Source organism: Oncorhynchus gorbuscha, linkage group LG09, assembly GCF_021184085.1.
Source record: "Oncorhynchus gorbuscha isolate QuinsamMale2020 ecotype Even-year linkage group LG09, OgorEven_v1.0, whole genome shotgun sequence".
In the NCBI taxonomy this organism is placed as follows: domain Eukaryota; kingdom Metazoa; phylum Chordata; class Actinopteri; order Salmoniformes; family Salmonidae; genus Oncorhynchus; species Oncorhynchus gorbuscha.
This window is the reverse complement of record NC_060181.1, coordinates 69377050-69399291: the sequence shown is the minus strand read 5'-3', so window position 1 is coordinate 69399291 and position 22242 is coordinate 69377050. Positions and strand designations below refer to the sequence as shown.

Below are 22242 nucleotides of genomic sequence, written 5' to 3'. Positions count from 1 at the left end.
TGGAATTGTTGTTCAATTTAAATGTTTGAATATGAAATTATTTGTGATGGGATGAAATGTGATTTTAGCTTCTAAAATGTGAAATTTGGGTTTCATAACACCGGGCTCTGCTCAATCAGTGGCCCACCCCTGTGAAGGGACATGGGCTATAAAACTTTTCAAACACGCCCTCCTCTCTCTTCCTATATAAGCCCTTGACAACAATATAACTTCCTGTTCCGAGGATGTAGGACGACAGTCCTATGTCAGAATGGTTCAGATAATAACTACAGAACGAAGCCAACATCAGCGTGAGCTTTGGTTTGCAATGGTATGAACTTTGAACTCTTATTCACTACAGAAGTGATACCTCCGAGCCGTTGAGTTAGCAACAGCAGATGCAAACGAGGGTTAGGAAGGCACAGACAGAGTATCCCGTCTATCACCCAACGACGTTACTACAACGCATCCAATTGACAACCAGAGACATTTTTCTAAGGACTCGGATGGGCAACACGGCCTTCCATCTACCACCAACCTACCGAAGCAGAGAGTAAATATTTATTGCATTTTCCTTTTCCGAATGGGCGGTAATTTAAAATGCATAAGATACTGTATTTACGATAGCACAGCTTCTTCCCTTTGTTCCTCAGTCTTCCCGCTCTTTCACTCAAACCCAGCCCTTTTCTTTTGTGTAACAAGCTGTCATATCTGTTCCGCCCTCTGGGGACGTTTTCCTTTATGACGTAATTTGTAATCAAGTTATGATTTAATTATGTGTATGTGTAATTCTATGTGATTAGTTAGGTATTTAGTAAATAAATAATTATACCCAATTTTGTATTGCTGATTCAACTTATGAGCCAAGGTTCGTGCAGATAACCAAGAATGTACAACTTTCAGATGAGACTGAATTAAGACGACGATTAATATTGACTGCTATTGATGTAAAATATTACTAGGTCTTTAAGAGTTTATTCGGGAAGATAACAGCTTTATAAATATTATTTCGTGGTGCCCGACTTTCTAGTTAATTACATTTATAGCATATCATATCACATAATCCGGCATAGCCAAAGACACGACGATACATATAATTGTATGTGTGGGGTACAGAGATGAGGTAGATATTAAAATAGTTAAACACTATTATTGCACACAGAGTGAATCCATGCAATATATTAAGATAACATGCAACTTATTAACATAACAAAGTGGTTGAATAGCTATAAACGCAAGACCTTTCAGTTTTTCTTAATTTGTAAAAAGTTCTGAAAATATAAATCCCCTTTGACATTATGGGGTATTGAGTGCAGGCCAGTGACGACACAAAATCTCAAATTCAGGCTGTAACACAACAACATTTGGAAAAAGTCAAGAGTTGGGAATACTTTCTGAAAACACTGGACATACAAAATTGAAGACACACCACATACATATTGATCCAAACATACACAATTCACCATACACCACTTAATCGTTGAGTCCATCTTCATCCCCATATCAGAAACCAGGTCCTGCTTTGCATCATTATCTTTTCAGGGGTTTACTCAGCTATTCCCAATGGACGTGTGATATTTGAAAAGCGGTTAGGTCAATGATTTGACATGATCTAGTGGTCTCTAGTAACCATGCTTAAGGGATTTGTATCCTCTGAGTGTTACTGCTGGGCTGCACAGCCTTTTCTGTCTCATCAATGATGGAGTTGCCTGCTACATGTGCGGTACATAAAACAGAATGTGATAGAGGGCGAATCAAGCTCTCTCTGTCACTGCAAGTCATCTCCATGACCCAATGAATAATTCAACACACACACCACATCATTCACTCCTTGGCTAAAGCTCTGTAAAGCAATATCCAAAGCAAAGGTGTGTGTGTTTGTGCTTGTGTGCATGTTCAAGAGTGTGCGCACACACGCAAGAGAGACTGTGGTAGGGAAAGAAAAATAAAGAAAAATACAGTAAGTGATTGAGACAGTAAGTCGGCAAAGTTAATCCCTATCATGTTAACACAGACTGGAGTTGACATGCAGAGAGGGAAATATAGCACGGAAGAACAGAGGAGGATCTGAAAAACCACACATTTCACCTGAGGAGACAATATCTGGTTCTGCTGATTGACGGGCCAATGGTCACTGACAACCCCAAACCACAATTTAACAAAGATGTGCCAACCCGTCACTGAGAAGCTCAGTGGTTAAAGCGATTATTCCTCCGTTATGATAACAAAATAAATTAAACCCCCTGATGTAGGAGGAATCATGTTATTGAAATAATGTAATGTGTGGTCGATGAGAACTGTGTGAGCTTGTTATCTGGGTCGGCCAATTGTGACACAATAAAACCTGTAGCTTATGTCCCGTTGAAACTGCTTCCGGCTGCTCACATCACGTGCACCTGTTGCTGAGGTGAGAGATAACGAGGGAAAGGAGCCTTGGCCTAGCCCAGCTAGCAATGAGGAATTTTCCCAGAAGAAGGTCCTCTTCCGGGGGGCCAGAACTGATTGAATCACCCGGAATTGGGTGTCGGACTTGGCCCGGAATCAAAATTAATGACTGCCCAGGATCAGCCCAAGTACATTCTGCCGTTTATGACTACCGGAATTCAGCTGACTTTGCCGGCATCCTACCAGAATACCCCCAGAAGCATTCCGATGCAAATTTAAATAAATGTATACAAAATGTTCATTGTATTTTTTGATCACAGAAACTTTTTGAAAATATAGAAAAATAAATAATGAAATGTTAATTATATAAAGTAGCCAGGGTAATCATCTGCCAAAGAGTAGCCGCAATCGAGAGTAGCCCCAATTGGGCCAGATAACTACCACCGGAATTGGCCCGAGCGCCAAGTAATACATTTGGTCCAGATAAGTCACAACGGATTCAGCCCGAGGACAAGTACATTAGAGTGTCTAGTTTTAGAAACAGACGCCTCACAAGTCCTCAACTGGCAGCTTCATTAAATAGTATGCGCAAAACACCAGTCCCAACGTCAACAGTGAAGAGGCGACTCCGGGATGCTGGCCTTCTAGGCAGAGTTGCAAAGAGAAAACCATATTTCAGACTGGCCAATAAAAATTAAATATTAAGATGGGCAAAAGAACACGGACACTGGACAGAGAAACTCTGCCTTGAAGACCTATATCCCGGAGTCACCTCTTCACTGTTGACGTTGAGACTGGTGTTTTGTGGGTACTATTTAATGAAGCTGCCACTTGAGGACTTGTGAGGCATCTGTTTATCAAACTAGACACTCTAATGTACTTGTCCTCTTGCTCAGTTGTGCCGGCCACTCAGGAGTGGCCTCCCACTCCTCTTTCTGTTCTGGTTAGGGCCAGTTTGTGCTGTTCTGTGAAGAGAGTAGGACACAGTGTTGTATGAGATCTTCAGTTTCTTGGCAATTTCTCGCATTGAATAGACTTAATTTCTAAGAACAAGAATATACTGACAAGTTTCAGAAGAAAGTGCTTTGTTTCTGGCCTTTTTGAGACTGTAATCAAACCCACAAATGCTGATGCTCCAGATACCCAACTCGTCTAAAATTAGGCCACTTTTATTGCATCTTCAATCAGAACAACAGTTCTAATGATCAATTAGCCTTTTAAAATGATAAACTTGGATTAGCTAACACAACGTGCCATTGGAACATAGGAGTGATGGTTGCTGATAATGGGCCTCTGTACGCCTATGTAGATATTCCATAAAAAATCTGCCGTTTCCAGCTACAATAGTCATTTACAACATTAACAATGTCTACACTATGTCTGGTCAATTTGATGTTATTTTAATGGATAAAAAATGTGCTTTTCTTTCAAAAACAAGGACATTTCTAAGTAACACCGAAACAGTAGTGTATATGCCCCCCAAAATTTGTATCACTTTGTTGATAGCTTACATTTTCGTTGGCTAAATGAAGGTTGAACTATCTTTTAAATTTTGTACTATATTTAGTTAGAGATGGGTTAAAAATAGGCCTGTTGAAAAATAAATAGCATTTGTCTATTGCTGTCATTTGTTGGGTTCTGTTAAGCACTTTTCTTTTCAAAATAAGTAAATATTGTGTTTGCCGCAATATAACCATGAAATGGAAAAACCAAAAAGGCGAGGTGCAAAACTTAATTTAATGCGGTAAGATGCGGTACCCTAATAAAGTTCACAAACGTTTGTGAAAGTTTGCTGTGGTATGGCTATTATTTGGCTTATAAAGGCCTATAAAGGCAGTGAGCAACAGAGTTCCATATTACTCCCGACAGTTGAACTAAGGAAGAATGTTTGAGGCCTACCAGTTACTACTTTAATCTAATAATATACTGCTTATCTTTATATAAAAAATATTTTGATGGAAAATTAACAAATTAGTCTCGTTCTATATGCCTATATCTGTATAGCAGTAGCAGCCTATCTAACAAGTAGCCTACAAAGAAATACATGTCAGTGTCGGGAACATGGCGCTCTATCTTTCTCTCGGTTGCTCTAGTGCTAGACCTAAGTTTCTCTTCCTATATATTTACATTTTAAATATTAATATCATAGAGTGGTCCTGTCACGATCGTCGTATGGAGGGGAACAAAGTGCAGCGTGGTGTGAATACATTCTTCTTTATTAAATGAAGAACACTTAAACAAAAACAACAAAAACAACCAAACGAATAAGATGAACGTGACCGCTATATAAGCAATGTGCTAACGTGCAACATAACATAGACAATAACCCAGGAAATACCCAAAGAAGAAGGATAAACACCTGCCTCTAACTGAGAACCAATCTAGGCAACCATAGACCTACATAAACACCTAGATGGAAATAACCCCATAAATCTACAAAACCCCTAGACAGTACAAACACCCTAGATGAGACAAAAACACACATATCACCCATGTCACACCCTGACCTAACCAAAAAAATAAAGAAAACTAAGAATACTAAGGTCAGGACGTGACAGATCCACCTAGGCCTATAGGCCTACAGTATGCATGCAATGACCTGAGGCATTTAGTACTCAAGGTGAGGTGGACAATTATTGTTTTAGGGAAGTAAAAACAATTGAAACAATAGACTATAAAGTTTTGAATATGCTACACATCGAAGCACAACAAATATTTTTTTTTTGTTATTTGTTATAGGCAGTTTTTAAGGACATGTAACTGTGGATCATTTGGCCAATATCACTTGATTATTGAGGGAGTTGGCAACGCCCGGTCGGGGTTTCTTTCTCTTTCTACTCTCGGATCTGAACGGGTCTCTCAGGTCCGAACCAGCACGGGTCTGTTTGGGTCTTTTTCTCAGAACGTGTCATGTTTTGTCTTATATTGTCTTGTCATTTTGCTTTCCCTTCTGTTCGTTTTCCCCCTGCTGGTCTTTCTAGGTTCGTTCCCTTTTTTCTCTCTCCCTCCCTCTCTCTCTTCTCTCTATCGTTCCGTTCCTGCTCCCAGCTGTTCCTATTCCCCTAATCAATCTTCTATTCTTTTCACACCTGTTCCCTATCTTTTCCCCTGATTAGAGTCCCTATTTCTCCCCTTGTTTTCCGTTTCTGTCCTGTCGGATCCTTGTATATTGTTCACCGTGCTGTGTCTTTGTCTCGCCCTGTCGTGTCTTGTTTCCCTCAGATGCTGCGTGTGAGCAGGTGTCTGAGTCTGCTACGGTCGGTGCCTTCCCGAGGCAACCTACAGTTTATGGTCGAGTCTCCAGTCTGTCCTCGTCACTACGAGTGGAATTAGTTTTTTATGCTTTGTTTTCTGCTCCGATTTGTCTAGGAGTATTGCCTATTTCCTTTACTGGAATAAAGACTCTGTTTTCGCCAAGTCGCTTTTGGGTCCTCATTCACCTGCATAACAGAAGGATCCGACCAAAGAATGGACCCAGCGACTACAGACGCTCATAACACTGCCGCTAACACTGCCGTCGAGATCCAAGGAGCCATGCTCGGCAGACACGAGCAGGAATTGTCTGCTGCTCGTCATGCCGTGGAGAACCTGGCCGCTCAGGTTTCCGACCTCTCTGGACAGTTCCAGAGTCTTCGTCTCGTGCCACCTGTTACTTCCTGGACTGCCGAGCCTCCGGAACCTAGGGTTAATAACCCACCTTGTTACTCCGGGCAGCCCACGGAGTGCCGCTCCTTTCTCACCCAGTGTGATATTGTGTTCTCTCTCCAACCCAACACATACTCTAGAGAGAGAGCTCGGGTTGCTTACGTCATATCACTCCTTACTGGCCGGGCTCGAGAGTGGGGCACAGCTATCTGGGAGGCAAGGGCTGATTGTTCTAACAATTACCAGAACTTTAAAGAGGAGATGATTCGGGTTTTTGATCGTTCAGTTTTTGGTAGGGAGGCTTCTAGGGCCCTGGCTTCCCTATGTCAAGGTGATCGATCCATAACGGATTACTCTATAGAGTTTCGCACTCTTGCTGCCTCTAGTGACTGGAACGAGCCGGCGCTGCTCGCTCGTTTTCTGGAGGGACTCCACGCAGAGGTTAAAGATGAGATTCTCTCCCGGGAGGTTCCTTCCAGTGTGGACTCTTTGATTGCTCTCGCCATCCGCATAGAACGACGGGTAGATCTTCGTCACCAAGCTCGTGGAAGAGAGCTCGCGTTAACGGTGTTTCCCCGCTCCGCATCGCAACCATCTCCCTCCTCTGGCTCAGAGACTAAGCCCATGCAGCTGGGAGGTATTCGCATCTCGACTAAGGAGAGGGAACGGAGGATCACCAACCGCCTGTGCCTCTATTGCGGACTTGCTGGACATTTTGTCAATTCATGTCCAGTAAAAGCCAGAGCTCATCAGTAAGCGGAGGGCTACTGGTGAGCGCTACTACTCAGGTCTCTCCATCAAGATCCTGTACTACTATGTCGGTCCATCTACGCTGGACCGGTTCGGGTGCTACATGCAGTCTTCATCAGATCCTCCTCAGGTCCCTTGATAGACTCTGGGGCTGAGGGTTGTTTTATGGACGAAGCATGGGCTCGGAAACATGACATTCCTTTCAGACAGTTAGAGAAGCCTACGCCCATGTTCGCCTTAGATGGTAGTCATCTCCCCAGTATCAGATATGAGACACTACCTTTAACCCTCACAGTATCTGGTAACCACAGTGAGACTATTTCCTTTTTGATTTTTTGTTCACCTTTTACACCTGTTGTTTTGGGTCATCCCTGGCTAGTATGTCATAATCCTTCTATTAATTGGTCTAGTAATTCTATCCTATCCTGGAACGTTTCTTGTCATGTGAAGTGTTTAATGTCTGCAATCCCTCCCGTTTCTTCTGTCCCCACTTCTCAGGAGGAACCTGGCGATTTGACAGGAGTGCCGGAGGAATATCATGATCTGCGCACGGTCTTCAGTCGGTCCAGAGCCAACTCCCTTCCTCCTCACCGGTCGTATGATTGTAGTATTGATCTCCTTCCGGGGACCCAGTATCAGTCTTTGAGACAGTGCCTCCTCCTCGGGGTAGACTATACTCTCTGTCGGCTCCCGAACGTAAGGCTCTCGAGGATTATTTGTCTGTGTCTCTTGACGCCGGCACCGTAGTGCCTTCTTCCTCTCCTGCCGGGGCGGGGTTTTTTTGTTAAGAAGAAGGACGGTACTCTGCGCCCCTGCGTGGATTATCGAGGGCTGAATGACATAACGGTTAAGAATCGTTATCCGCTTCCCCTTATGTCATCAGCCTTCGAGATTCTGCAGGGAGCCAGGTTCTTTACTAAGTTGGACCTTCGTAATGCTTACCATCTCGTGCGCATCAGAGAGGGGGACGAGTGGAAAACGGCGTTTAACACTCCGTTAGGTCATTTTGAGTACCGGGTTCTGCCGTTTGGTCTCGCCAATGCGCCAGCTGTTTTTCAGGCATTAGTTAATGATGTTCTGAGAGACATGCTGAACATCTTTGTTTTTGTCTACCTTGACGATATCCTGATTTTTTCACCGTCACTCGAGATTCATGTTCTTCCAGCACGTTCGACGTGTACTCCAGCGCCTTTTAGAGAATTGTCTCTACGTGAAGGCTGAGAAGTGCTCTTTTCATGTCTCCTCCGTTACTTTTCTCGGTTCTGTTATTTCCGCTGAAGGCATTCAGATGGATCCCGCTAAGGTCCAAGCTGTCAGTGAGTGGCCCGTTCCAAGGTCACGTGTCGAGTTGCAGCGCTTTCTAGGTTTCGCTAATTTCTATCGGCGTTTCATTCGTAATTTCGGTCAAGTTGCTGCCCCTCTCACAGCTCTTACTTCTGTCAAGACGTGTTTTAAGTGGTCCGGTTCCGCCCAGGGAGCTTTTGATCTTCTCAAAGAACGTTTTACGTCCGCTCCTATCCTCGTTACTCCTGACGTCACTAGACAATTCAGTGTAGAGGTTGACGCTTCAGAGGTAGGCGTGGGAGCCATTCTATCCCAGCGCTTCCAGTCTGACGATAAGGTTCATCCTTGCGCTTATTTTTCTCATCGCCTGTCGCCATCGGAACGCAACTATGATGTGGGTAACCGCGAACTGCTCGCCATCCGCTTAGCCCTAGGCGAATGGCGACAGTGGTTGGAGGGGGCGACCGTTCCTTTTGTCGTTTGGACAGACCATAAGAACCTTGAGTACATCCGTTCTGCCAAACGACTTAATGCACGTCAAGCTCGTTGGGCGTTGTTTTTCGCTCGTTTCGAGTTTGTGATTTCTTACCGTCCGGGTAGTAAGAACACCAAGCCTGATGCCTTATCCCGTCTCTTTAGTTCTTCTGTGGCTTCTACTGATCCCGAGGGGATTCTTCCTTATGGGCGTGTTGTCGGGTTGACAGTCTGGGGAATTGAAAGACAGGTTAAGCAAGCACTCACGCACACTGCGTCGCCGCGCGCTTGTCCTAGTAACCTTCTTTTCGTTCCTGTTTCTACTCGTCTGGCTGTTCTTCAGTGGGCTCACTCTGCCAAGTTAGCTGGTCATCCCGGCGTTCGAGGTACTCTTGCTTCTATTCGCCAGCGCTTTTGGTGGCCTACTCAGGAGCGTGACACGCGCCGTTTCGTGGCTGCTTGTTCGGACTGCGCGCAGACTAAGTCAGGTAACTCTCCTCCTGCCGGTCGTCTCAGACCGCTTCCCATTCCTTCTCGACCATGGTCTCACATCGCCTTAGACTTCATTACCGGTCTGCCTTTGTCTGCGGGGAAGACTGTGATTCTTACGGTTGTCGATAGGTTCTCTAAGGCGGCACATTTCATTCCCCTCGCTAAGCTTCCTTCCGCTAAGGAGACGGCACAAATCATCATCGAGAATGTGTTCAGAATTCATGGCCTCCCGTTAGACGCCGTTTCAGACAGAGGCCCGCAATTCACGTCACAGTTTTGGAGGGAGTTCTGTCGTTTGATTGGTGCGTCCGTCAGTCTCTCTTCCGGGTTTCATCCCCAGTCTAACGGTCAAGCAGAAAGGGCCAATCAGACGATTGGTCGCATACTACGCAGCCTTTCTTTTAGAAACCCTGCGTCTTGGGCAGAACAGCTCCCCTGGGCAGAATACGCTCACAACTCGCTTCCTTCGTCTGCTACCGGGTTATCTCCGTTTCAGAGTAGTCTGGGTTACCAGCCTCCTCTGTTCTCATCCCAGCTTGCCGAGTCCAGCGTTCCCTCCGCTCAAGCGTTTGTCCAACGTTGTGAGCGCACCTGGAGGAGGGTGAGGTCTGCACTTTGCCGTTACAGGGCACAGACTGTGAGAGCCGCCAATAAACGTAGGATTAAGAGTCCTAGGTATTGTTGCGGCCAGAGAGTGTGGCTTTCCACTCGCAACCTTCCCCTTACGACAGCTTCTCGTAAGTTGACTCCGCGGTTCATTGGTCCGTTCCGTGTCTCCCAGGTCGTCAATCCTGTCGCTGTGCGACTGCTTCTTCCGCGACATCTTCGTCGCGTCCATCCTGTCTTCCATGTCTCCTGTGTCAAGCCCTTTCTTCGCACCCCGTTCGTCTCCCCCCCCGTCCTTGTCGAGAGCGCACCTATTTACAAGGTACGTAGGATCATGGACATGCGTTCTCGGGGACGGGGTCACCAATACTTAGTGGATTGGGAGGGTTACGGTCCTGAGGAGAGGAGTTGGGTTCCGTCTCGGGACGTGCTGGACCGTTCGCTGATTGATGATTTCCTCCGTTGCCGCCAGGATTCCTCCTCGAGTGCGCCAGGAGGCGCTCGGTGAGTGGGGGTACTGTCATGTTTTGTCTTATATTGTCTTGTCATTTTGCTTTCCCTTCTGTTCGTTTTCCCCTGCTGGTCTTTCTAGGTTCGTTCCCTTTTTCTCTCTCCCTCCCTCTCTCTCTTCTCTCTATCGTTCCGTTCCTGCTCCCAGCTGTTCCTATTCCCCTAATCAATCTTCTATTCTTTTCACACCTGTTCCGTATCTTGCCCTCTGATTAGAGTCCCTATTTCTCCCCTTGTCTTCCGTTTCTGTCCTGTCGGATCCTTGTATATTGTTCACCGTGCTGTGTCTTTGTCTCGCCCTGTCGTGTCTTGTTTCCCTCAGATGCTGCGTGTGAGCAGGTGTCTGAGTCTGCTACGGTCGGTGCCTTCCCGAGGCAACCTACAGTTTATGGTCGAGTCTCCAGTCTGTCCTCGTCACTACGAGTGGAATTAGTTTTTTATGCTTTGTTTTCTGCTCCGATTTGTCTAGGAGTATTGCCTATTTCCTTTACTGGAATAAAGACTCTGTTTTCGCCAAGTCGCTTTTGGGTCCTCATTCACCTGCATAACAGAACGAGTCTGATTCTCTTCGGGTACATTCTGAACAGGTCAAAAATAAAATAATTTATGCATATTGGGTCAGGTAAGAAAGCCACATATCCATTTCAGAACGGTCCAACTTTTTTGACCAGTGAAGACATCTAATGTGCAGTAGCTAGCTATTTCTGAGGAGGAAATAGCATGTCAAGGCCACCTAACTAAAACCATTTTAAATGTGAACTTCAATGGGGTAACGCCAGAGTTGGGATTTCCCAAGGATTCCGGATAGCATGCACCCTCCCAGAATGGGTCCAGATAGACCCTGTGCTTTATGTGCTTTTCTACCGTAACACCCAAAGACACTAATATCCCTGACCCTTTTCTCATGCATTTGTTTCTTTGTTTAAAACCAGCATCATATAGGCTTAATGAGCTGTGCATATTCTCTTTTCTGCAAACAATCCTTGAATAGATATGTGAAAACACAACTCATACTTTCAACCATATTGTTCTTTGACATCAGGGCATTTGTGAAACTGTTGTTGTATTATACAGGTGTTCTATGATTTGGCCCTGTCTTCAGTGAGCTCACCTGTTGAGGGGATCCACTACAATGGCTCGGGGGTGAGACATGTCCCCCTCCAGAAGAGTCTTCCTGGTTTGAGAGGCCCTCTCCAGTCTGGCCACACTGATAGTCTTCCTGTAGCCATCATTGGTCCAGTAGAGGTTATTACCAATCCAGTCCACAGAGATCCCCTCAACATTGTCCAGGTCTGCAAGGTGATGGAACACCAATGTTATTGTTATCGGCCCCTGACATGACGTTCTTTTTTTTCTCAACTGTAAACGGATCCTTTAGAAAGTCTATTAACTGATGCATACAGACAGCGCAACGTTGTTATCATTTTGATGACTAATACCATTCACAGAGATGTTTGCTAAGAAAAATCAATCAAAGTGTTCCTTTAGTCAAGGAGACAGGAGTAAAGATGCTTCATATAAAGCAGGGATGGGAAACTTTGATCGGGGTGGGGTCCACAAAAAATCCGAACTCAAGATGGGCCGCTGAGGCTCGCGGGTCTGCGTAACCACATCCATACCCACACATACAGTCAGATTCAGGCCCTAGCCTTTTGGGGGCCCTAGGTACAATTTTCTAGGGGGGGGGGGGTTTAGAGTTCCTTTCCTGCGATTCTACACATTTTGCCATAGGGTGGAGAGAAAAGTTTAGATAGCTGGCTAAACTAACTTACCTATATAAAAAGTGTCAGCTTACATGGGCTAATTGAGTGACTGTCACTGACGGAAGGAAGCAAAAGGGGGATACCTAGTCAGTTGTACAACTGAATGCATTCAACTGAAATATGTCTCCTGCATTTAACCCAATCCCTCTGAATCAGAGAGGTGCGGGGGGCTGCCATAATCGACATCCACATAACAAGAAAAAAACTGCTGATGCACAACTGCATTTCGAAATTGCACCTTGTGTATTATATTATTCCTAATTGATCCTTGGGCCTACAAAAGTGTGGCCCATCCCTGATATAAAGTATAATCAAAAATAAACCCACCATCTTTGAGTACCGTTTCCCGGCTGTTCCCATCTATTTTCTGCCGGCCTATGAGGAAACTGGTGGTGTCAGCGAAGTAGATTTGTCCTGACTCTGTGTGGTAGTCGATGGCTCTGGGGTTGACCAGGTCCTCGATCGGGACCATGTGCTCATCACTGGACTTCACATTCATGTCCAGGCCTCGGATGACCCCTGGCCGACCTTTACCATAGAACAGGAAGAGGTCGTTTTTGGGTTCTAGAATGCAAAAAAAGAGAAGGGTTCTTTACTCTTTACTCTACTTATTGTCAGTTAATTGGTGTAATTCTTCAATGCTGCTGATCTCAGAATTAAAGCCTCTAACATTCCACGTTGTCCTAATCTGAGACGGCCAGGCTCATCTATTCTCCTTGATGGGAGAAGTAATCAGTGCTAATGACTGTGTCACCTTCAATCAAATTTTTTGCAAACTGGCTAAAGAACACTGGCTAAAAAACACTGAGAAAGCAGTAGTCTTGTGAGCCATAATCAGTGTTTTTGCGCGAGCTAGCTTGGCCTGAAATAACTATATGAAAGTCAGGCGAGAGACTAAAAAGCAAATGTTAACTTCTAATGAACAGACATGAACATTATCTAATTTGAAAGGCAAAACTGAGGTAGCTCCACCCAGCACCAGTCACTCTGGGGGTTCTGGGTGGGACCCTAGGGATCCTCCAGGGCTACAAAGAAAGAACCAGACCTCTCCTCACTCTGCCTCTACCCAGGAGACCATACTGCCGTGTGTAAGACAGACCACACATGCATCACTTCAATTTATCATCCTGTGAGGGAGAGTCAGGCTACCCCAAGAGACAATTAAGCATTGTATGAGACCCAGATCACAAACCCCATGACTGGCTGCGATGCGGTATGAAGAAGCACCACCATTTAGCACTGAATCTCATTAGGCTAAGGGAAGAGAGAGCCGGTGTCATCAGAATATCTAGCAAAGAGGTATAAATCAAATGTGTCACGGAGGGAGAACGCGGGAAGGCACTCCGCTACGCCCGATCGAAATACGGTGGACCTCTGATTGTGTGATCAATTTGATCTTCTGCTTTTATTGTCAACTACAAAATGTCCATGGATTGATCATCAAGCTAACAAATGCAGACGATCTTAAAACTCCATTATGGCCATAATGAATCACGACTACTGACAGGTCAATAGTGGGACATAATTTTCAAATGGGCAAGTCTCAACCAGCGTTTGTCTTCATCACTGTCTATCTGACTATCTGAGGCAGTGCGATATACATGGTCCATGTAGAAGAGATCCTCACTCGTGTCAACAGAAAGACCGATACAGTATGCATGACACACATCCTGATATATCTGAGATACTGTATGTGGACAGAAACACTGATGGCAAAACAAAATAGGTGTTAAAGTGATAGGACACACTTTTTTAGTTTGAGGGAGCTAAATTTCATCCTTTGTACCTTGTTTTTATACAGTGCTTTCAGGAATATAGGCTATGTTAATAACATAATGGGATGAGGGACAGATGTGACACTGACTTTTGCAGTATTGTCCGTCGCTCCCCATACTGAAGCCTGTCCGACATCGACAGGTCCTGGACTTGTAGCTACCGCTCAGCAGACAGATGTGGGAGCATCCACCTGGCTTTCCATACAGGTCCGTCTCACATGCGTGACTCCTAACTAGAGGATGGGAGGAGTAGGGAAGTCCATTAACGACTCATCAAATATAACTGCAACACGATGAACACATTAAGTGAAGCAGAAAACTCAGATTCACAAAACATTTGTCACATGTAGGCTACAGATACATTTGACACCAGCAAATTTGATGCAGAAATCATTGAGCTTGTGCGTCACAAGCACTGCACATTTGACACCAGCAAGCAAGAACATTTAGTACCCTGACAAACATGTCCTTTACCTTTTGGCTGAGTGAGTCTGTGGTAAACACGTATTGCTCCTCTGGAACTCCCCAGGCTGGTTAGTGTCCTGGGTTCTGTGGTGTTAAACCGATGGATCTTGAAGATGTCCATGGTATTCCCAATGGAGGGGTCAGAATGAGTGGCATACAGGTAGTTCTCAAAGACAGCTAATCCATGGATGTAGGACACCTGAAACAGAGAAGAACAATACATTGACATGCAATATAAAAAAAGATGAAACCCCGCAAAATAAAAACTTGTATTACACAAAACAACTCTGTGAGCTCCAGGATCTAAGACATGAGAGAACATGTGTGTGTGTTTGTGTATTCCCCAACCTACACAGGGTCATGAAGTCGGCATAACCCTCTGGGAGCATAATATGAATGATAATAATAATAATAGGGTGGGTGCTTAAACAGTGAGTGTTCAAAACATTACGAACACCTTCCTAATAGAGAGTTGCACTCCCCACTTTTGCCCTCAGAACAGCCTCAATTAGTCAGGTCATGTACTATACAAGGTGTTGAAAGCGTTCCACAGGGATGCTGGCCCATGTTGACTTACAATGCTTCCCACAATTGTGTCAAGTTGGATGGATGTCCTTTTGGTGGTGGACCGGTATTGATACACACAGGAAACTGTTGATCTTGAAAAACCCAGCAGCATTGCCGTTCTGGCACCTACTACAATACCCCGTTCTAAGGCACTTAAAAATGTTGTCATGCCCACTAAACCTCTGAATAGCACATATACACAATCAAGGGCTAGGCCCCTTTCTTCTCCATTTCCGCCTGAATGACGTGCCCAAAGTAAACTGCCTGTAGTCAGGATATTTTTTATTTAACTAGGCAAGTCAATTAAAAACAAATTCTTATTTTCAATGACAGCCTAGGAACAGTGGGTTAACTGCCTTCTTCAGGGGTAGAACAACAGATTTTTACCTTGTCAGTTTAGGGATTCGATCTTGCAACCTTCTGGTTACTAGTCCAAAGCTCTAACCACTAGTCTACCTGCCGCCCCAATATACATATAATTGGTACCATTGGAAAGAAAATGATTTGAAGTTTGTAGAAATGGTAAAATAGTGTAGGAGAATATAACACAATAGATATGGTAGGAGAAAATCCAAAGAAAAACCAACCAGATTTTTTTTGAGAGATCATCCTCTTAGAAATAAAAGAGTAAGGTAATATTGAAAATTAGCTCCCTGAATGCAATTCCTATGGCTTCCACAGGGTGTCTGTAATCTATGCTCAAGGTTTCAGGCTTGTGACTTCAAAAACGGATAAGAAATATCAGTTTTAGCAGGACACAGTCTTTGTCATTTGTGTTTATGCGCGCCATGAAGACAGTACGCACTTGCTAAAATCAGTTTCCTATTGAACATACTTCTTTCCGTAAAAAATATTATAGTTTGATTACATTTTAGGGTATCTGAGGAGTAAATAGAAACTTATTTTGACTTGAAACAAAGTTTAGGGGTAGATTTTTGGATTCCTTTCTCTGCATGATGAACGAGTGGGTTACTCAAATCGATAGCGCCAACTAAACTGACTTTTTGGGGTATAAAGAAGGATTTTACCTGAAAAAACGACACTATATGTTATAGCTGGGACCTTTTGGATGACAAGGTAGAGGAAGATTTTCAAAAAGTAAGTGAATATTTAATTGTTATTTGTGAATGAAAAAATATTTTGATGTGGGATGTTTTTGCTGTAATGTTTTCGCTGTAATAGCTCCTGTAAATCGGACAGTGAAGTTAGATTAACAAGAATTTAAGCTTTCAGACAATATAAGACACGTACATAAATGTTGAAAATCCATAGTATTTATGAATATTTATTTGAACTGCGCACCCGCCAGTTTCACCGGAGGTCCGCTAGCGCTTGAAGTCGATTTAACAAGTGACATCAAGAAGGGATCCTAGCTTTCACCTAGATTCACCTGATCAATCTATGTCATGGAAAGAGGTTAATGTTCTTAATGTTTTGTACACTCAGTGTATGTGTCGAATTTCACACATATAGAGTGCCTTCGGAAAGTATTCAGACCCCTTGACTTTTTCATTTTTTTTTTACATTACCGCCTTATTCTAAAATTGATTAAATACTTTTTGGGATGACAAAGCAGGAAAACACAGTCTTTCAAAATGTAAATTAATAAAAATTAAAAAACAGAAAAACCTTATTTACATAAGTATTCAGACCCTTTGCTATGACACTCGAAATTGAGCTAAGCTGCATCCTGTTTCCATTGATCACGCTTGAGATGTTTCTACAACTTGATTGGAGTCCACCTGTGGTAAATTCAATTGATTGGACATGATTTGGAATGGCACACACCTGTCTATAGAAGGTCCCTCAGTTGACAGTGCATGTCAGAGCAAAAACCATGCCCAGAGGTCTAAGGAATTGCCTGTAGAGCTCTGAGACATGATTGTGTCAAGACACAGATCTGGGGAAGGGTACAAAAACATTAAGGCAGCATCGAAGGTCCCCAAGAACACAGTGGCCTCCATCATTCTTCAATCGAAGATGTTTGGAACACACCAAGACTATTCCTAGAGCTGTCTGCCCGGCCAAACTAAGCAATCGGGGGAGAAGGGAGTTGACCAAGAACCCAATGGTCAATCTGGAACCCAATGGTCAAGCTCTAGAGTTCCTCTGAGGAGAAGGGAGCACCTTCCAGAAGGACAAACATCTCTGCAGCACTCCACAAATCAGGCCTTTATGGTGGAGTGGCCAGACGGAAGCCAGTAAAAAAAGTAAAAGGCACATGGTGGCCTGCTTGGAATTTATCAAAAGGGTATGTTCGTCAGCGGCAGGGACTGGGAGACTAGTCAGGATCGAGGCACAGATGAATGGAGGAAAGTACAGAGAGATGCTTGATGAAAACCTGCTCCAGAGCGATCAGGACCTCAGACTGGGGCGAAGGTTCACCTTCCAACAGGACAACGACCCAAAGCCCACAGCCAAGAGAACACAGGAGTGGATTCGGGACGAGTCTCTGAATGTCCTTGAATGGCCCAGCCAGAGCCCGGACTTGATCCCGATCGAACATCTCTGGAAAGACCTGAAAATAGCTGTCCAGCGTCACTCCCCAACCAACCTGACAAAGCTTGAGAGGATGTGCAGAGAAAAATGGGAGAAACTCCCCAAATACAGGTGTGCCAAGTTGGTAGCGTCATACCCAAGAAGGTTCGCTGTTGTAATCACTGCTAGAGGCGCTTCAACAATGTAATGAGTAAAGAGTATGAATACTTATATTTTTATATTGTAATACATTTGCAAACATTTCTAAAAAATGTTTTTGCTTTGTCATTATGGGGTGTTGTGTGTGGGTTGACGGGGGGGAAAAAACTATTTAATCATTTTTAGAACAAGTCTGTGAGGTAACAAAATGTGGAAAAAGTCAAACTGTTGGAATTACTTTCCAAAAGCACTGTACAAAATCAAATCCAATAACATTTTATTGGTCACATACACATGGTAAGCAGATGTTAATATGAGTGTAACGAAATGCTTATGCTTCTAGTTCCGACAGTGTAGTGATATCTAACAAGTAATCTAACACATTCACAACGACTACCTTATACACACAAATGTAAAGGGACGAATGAGAAGAACTTTCCACCTTCTCCACTATGGTCCCGTCGATGTGGATGGAGGGGTGCTCCTTCTGCTGTTTCCTGAAGCCCGGGGGGCCATCACCTCCTCCCTGTAGGCCGTCTCGTCGTTGTTGGTAATCAAGCCTACCACTATAGTGTTGTCTGCAAACTTGATGATTGAGATGGAGGCGTGTATGGTCACGCAGTCGTGGGTGAACAGGGAGTACAGCATAGGGCTGAGAAAGCACCCTTGTGGGGCCCCAGTGTTGAGGATCAGCGGGGTGGAGATGTTGTTTTCTAACTTCACCACCAGGGGGCGGCCCGTCAGAAAGTCCAGGACACAATTGCACAGGGCGGGGTCGAGACCCAGGGATTCAAACTTAATGACAAGTTTGGAGGGTACTGTGGTTTTAAATGCTGAGCTGTAATCAATGAACAGCATTCTTACATAGGTATTCCTCTTGTCCAGATGGGCTGGGGGCAGTGTGAAGTGTGATGGCGATTGGGTCATCTGTGGACCTATTCGGGCGGTAAGCAAATTCGAGTGGGTCTATGATATCAGGTAAGGTGCAGGTGATATGATCCTTGAGTAGTCTCTCAAAGCACTTCATGATGACAGAAGTGAATGCTACGGGGCGATAGTCATTTAGTTCAGTTACCTTAACCTTCTTGGGAACAGGAACAATGGTGGCCATCTTGAAGCATGTGGGGAAAGCATACTGGGATAGGGACTGATTGAATATGTCCGTAAACACTCCAGCCAGCTGGTCTGCGCATGCTCTTAGGACGCAGCTAGGGATGCCGTCTGGGTCGGCAGCCCTGCGAGGGTTAACACGTTTAAATGTTTTACTCACGTTGGCCATGGAGAAGGAAAGCTCACAGGCTTTGGTAGCTGGCCATGTCAGGCACTGTATTGTTCTCAAAGCAAGCAAAGTAGTTGTTTAATTTGTCTGGGAGCAAGACGTCGATGTCCCGACGAGGCTGGTTTTCTTTTTGTAATGTGTGATTGAATGTAGACCCTGCCACATATGTCTCGTGTTTACATAGAGTCCAGTGAAGTTCTTTCAGGGCCGTCAAGGTATCTGCTTGGCGGGGATATACACGGCTGTGAATATAATCGAAGAGAAATCTCTTGGGAGACAATGCGGTCGGCATTTTATTGTAAGGGATTTTAAGTCAGGTGAACAAAAGGACTTGAGCTCCTATATGTTGTTATGATTACACCATGAGTCGTTAATCATAAGGCATACACCCCTGCCCTCCTTCTTACCAGAGAGATGTTTGTTTCTGTTAGTGCAATGCATGAAGAAACCGGGTGGCTGTACCGACTGACAACATATCTCGAGTGAGCCTTGTTTCGGTGAAACAGAGAATGTTACAATCTCTGACGTCTCTCTGGAAGACCACTCGTGCCCTGATTTCGTCCACCTTGTTGTCTAGAGATTGGACATTGGCGAGTAATATGCTCAGAAGCGTGGATGGTGTGCTCGCCTTCTAAGTCTGACCAGTAGGCCGCTTCGTCTGCCTCTCCTGCGACGACCGAGTTGTTTTGGGTCGGCCTCTGGGATTAGATCCCATGTCCAGGGTGGAGGTCTGAACAAAGGATCCGCTTCGGGAAAGTCGTATTCCTGGTCGTAATGTTGTTAACTTGATGTCGCTTTTATATCCAATAGTTCTTCCCGCCTGTATGTAATAACACTTGAGATTTTCTTGGCTAACAATGTAAGAAATTATACATAAAATACATTACTATACATTACTGCATAGTTTACTAAGGACCTGAAGCTAGGCGACCATCTCTGTGGGTGCCATCTTGCTTGTCATACTCGTCATCTACAAGTGTGTTTTAATACGTATTTGTGAATTGGAAATTTGTTTTTTGCATATCGCAACTCCCGTGAGACACCATCGGAAATGGAGTGTGGGGTCACAGCCAGGATCTGCTATCATCAATGACAACCCTTAGGGTTAAATTAGGATTAAATGCCTTTCTCCAGAGCACAGACAGAGCACAGACAGATTTTTCACCTTGTCGCATTGCCCTCCATGCTACACTTACTATTTCCAAACCCTCCATGTGCGCACACACACACTCGCACACGCATGCGCATATGCACACACACACACACACACACACACACACACACACACACACACACACACACACACACACACACACACACACACACACACACACACACACACACACACACACACACACACACACACACACACACACACACACACACACACACACACACACACACACACACACACACACACACACAGGACAGGGTTGGGTGAGTAGTGTTCACAGGAAGTGAGCCTAAACCCACAGGGCCTCACCCTCACCTTTTTGTATTGGGTTGAACCCTGGGGTGTATGAGCTGAAATGTAAATGGAATAAAAAGAAAATGGATTTAGACGCAAGACTACATCTTCTGCCAGTAGAAAAAGTTGAATATGCCTTTCATTTGTCATGGAGATGATATGCAGAGGTCTGCTGAGGCCACACATTTACGAACAGAAAGAGGCATCATTATCCTAAGAACACCTGCACACACAATAAGGTGTATTTCATATGCCTTGGCCTCTTTCTTTCCCTCCATCATTATAGCCTAAAATATGAGTCTCCCTCACACTACTGCAGGTCGCTTTCAAGGAGCCTCCTTTTGAATAATAATATTCCCTAATTAGACCTATCCTTCTCCAAAGTGTAAGGAGGACTAAGGACTAAGGATAATTTGTAAGCGACCTCATCTCACATCCTCTAACTCATCCACACTAATGAATATCCACCAACACAACGATAGCTTATGCAGTATCCCAGTGAAATCCATATTCAAGCCATACCAAACCTTTTGTCTGCAACCCAAATGGCACCCTATCCTTATAATAGTGCATTACTTTTGACCAGGGCCTATAGGGTTCTGGTCAAAAGTAGTGCACTACTGTATATAGGGAATATGCTGCCATTTGGGATGCATACCTTGTCTCTACTCCACAGAAACTATCACGCCCTGATCTGTTTCACCTGTCCTTGTGCTTGTCTCCACCCCCTCCAGGTGTCGCTCATCATCCCTGGTGTATTTATACCTGTGTTTTCTGTCTCTCTGTGCCAGTTTGTCTAGTTTGCAATCTCTGTTTTTCATAGTCCTTTTTCATAGTCCATAGTCCTGGTTTTGACCCTTGTCTGTCCTGACACTGAATCCGCCTGCCTGACCATTCTTCCTGCCCTGACCTTGAGCCTGCCTAATGCCTTATTCTGTGTTGACTCGTACCTGGTTACTGAACCCCTGCCTGTCCTGACCTTGAGCCTGCCTAATGCCTTATTCTGTGTTGACTCGTACCTGGTTACTGAACCCCTGCCTGTCCTGACCTCGAGACTGTTTAATGCCTTGTACTCTTTGGACTCTGACCTGGTTTATGAACGGTCGCCTGTACCCGACCTGCCTAGTGCCTACCCCTTGTGTTATAATAAATATCAGACCTGAACCATCAGCCTGCTGTGTCTCGCCTTGTGCCCTTATAGCAACATGGGCAAGATAAAAAAAATCATACAGTAGCTAGAAGAAAGGAATAATCAGTTGCCCTGAAATGCCCTCCCAACTAAGTCTAGTTTTAGAAAGATGTTACTGTAGTTGTCTGTCTGTATTAAGGAAGGTTTGATATCAGTTTTGTGTTAGTATGTAATGCTTTCAGGCTTTGAACCCACAAGCTTGATTTGATAGCACCATGCTTTTAACCACTGAGCCACAAATTGGACAAACACATTTCAGATTGTTTCCTCACATTATCCATATAAACATCCACAGACTAAAATATGTATGGTATGTAAGCTGTAAACTCAAGAAGACAATCATCAGAAGCAGAGCTCAGCAACAACAGAATGAAGCTTGACACTCACTTGACTCCGCTGGATGACTGCATGCCTGTTCTTCCCATTGTAATCCACTACTTCAATGTAATCCAAGTAGGAGTCTGCCCAGTACACCAGCTTCTTGACCAAGTCTAGGGCCACGGCTGTGGGTTGCTCTGTCTTGTAATCCACCAGTCTGGTTCGGTTGGTGCCGTCCATGTGGCACCGCTCCACCTTGGCTACGTTCCCATAGTCAGTGAAGAACAGCATCCTGTATGGAGATGATATAGACATTTGTATAAATATGCCACTTAGCAGATGCTTATATTTAAATTGACTTACAGTAGAGTGAGTGAATACATAGTTGGCATAGAAGGGGTATGTGATGCCTGCAGGACTTGAACCCGTAACCTTTGCGTTGCTAGCGCCACACTCTAACCAATTGAACACAGGTTCCAGGAAGAGAAATAACAGTAAATATACGCTTAACATAATAAGCACATTAGATAGCCCTTTAGTGTAAATCATTGTTGAGGATTTCTGAATACTGTATTCTGCCTTTTCCTGTCAATAAAGTCCTTGGTTTTCCCGAAATCCCGGACGGCAGATTCCCAGAAACAGGAGGGAATTATTGA

General features: G+C 44.4%; 1 protein-coding gene across 1 annotated transcript in view; it reads right to left on the bottom strand.

Annotated features, from left to right (window-relative positions):
* lrp1bb (low density lipoprotein receptor-related protein 1Bb) overlaps nucleotides 1-22242 on the bottom strand; it is a 433776-nt gene that overhangs the window by 195372 nt on the left and 216162 nt on the right. Inside the window, exons 8-12 of the mRNA XM_046364065.1 lie at nucleotides 21656-21878; nucleotides 14138-14327; nucleotides 13753-13896; nucleotides 12216-12452; nucleotides 11237-11417 (exon numbers count right to left, since the gene is read on the bottom strand). Coding sequence (XP_046220021.1) covers nucleotides 11237-11417; nucleotides 12216-12452; nucleotides 13753-13896; nucleotides 14138-14327; nucleotides 21656-21878 — 975 coding nt within the window. The remainder of the gene's footprint in view (nucleotides 1-11236; nucleotides 11418-12215; nucleotides 12453-13752; nucleotides 13897-14137; nucleotides 14328-21655; nucleotides 21879-22242) is intronic.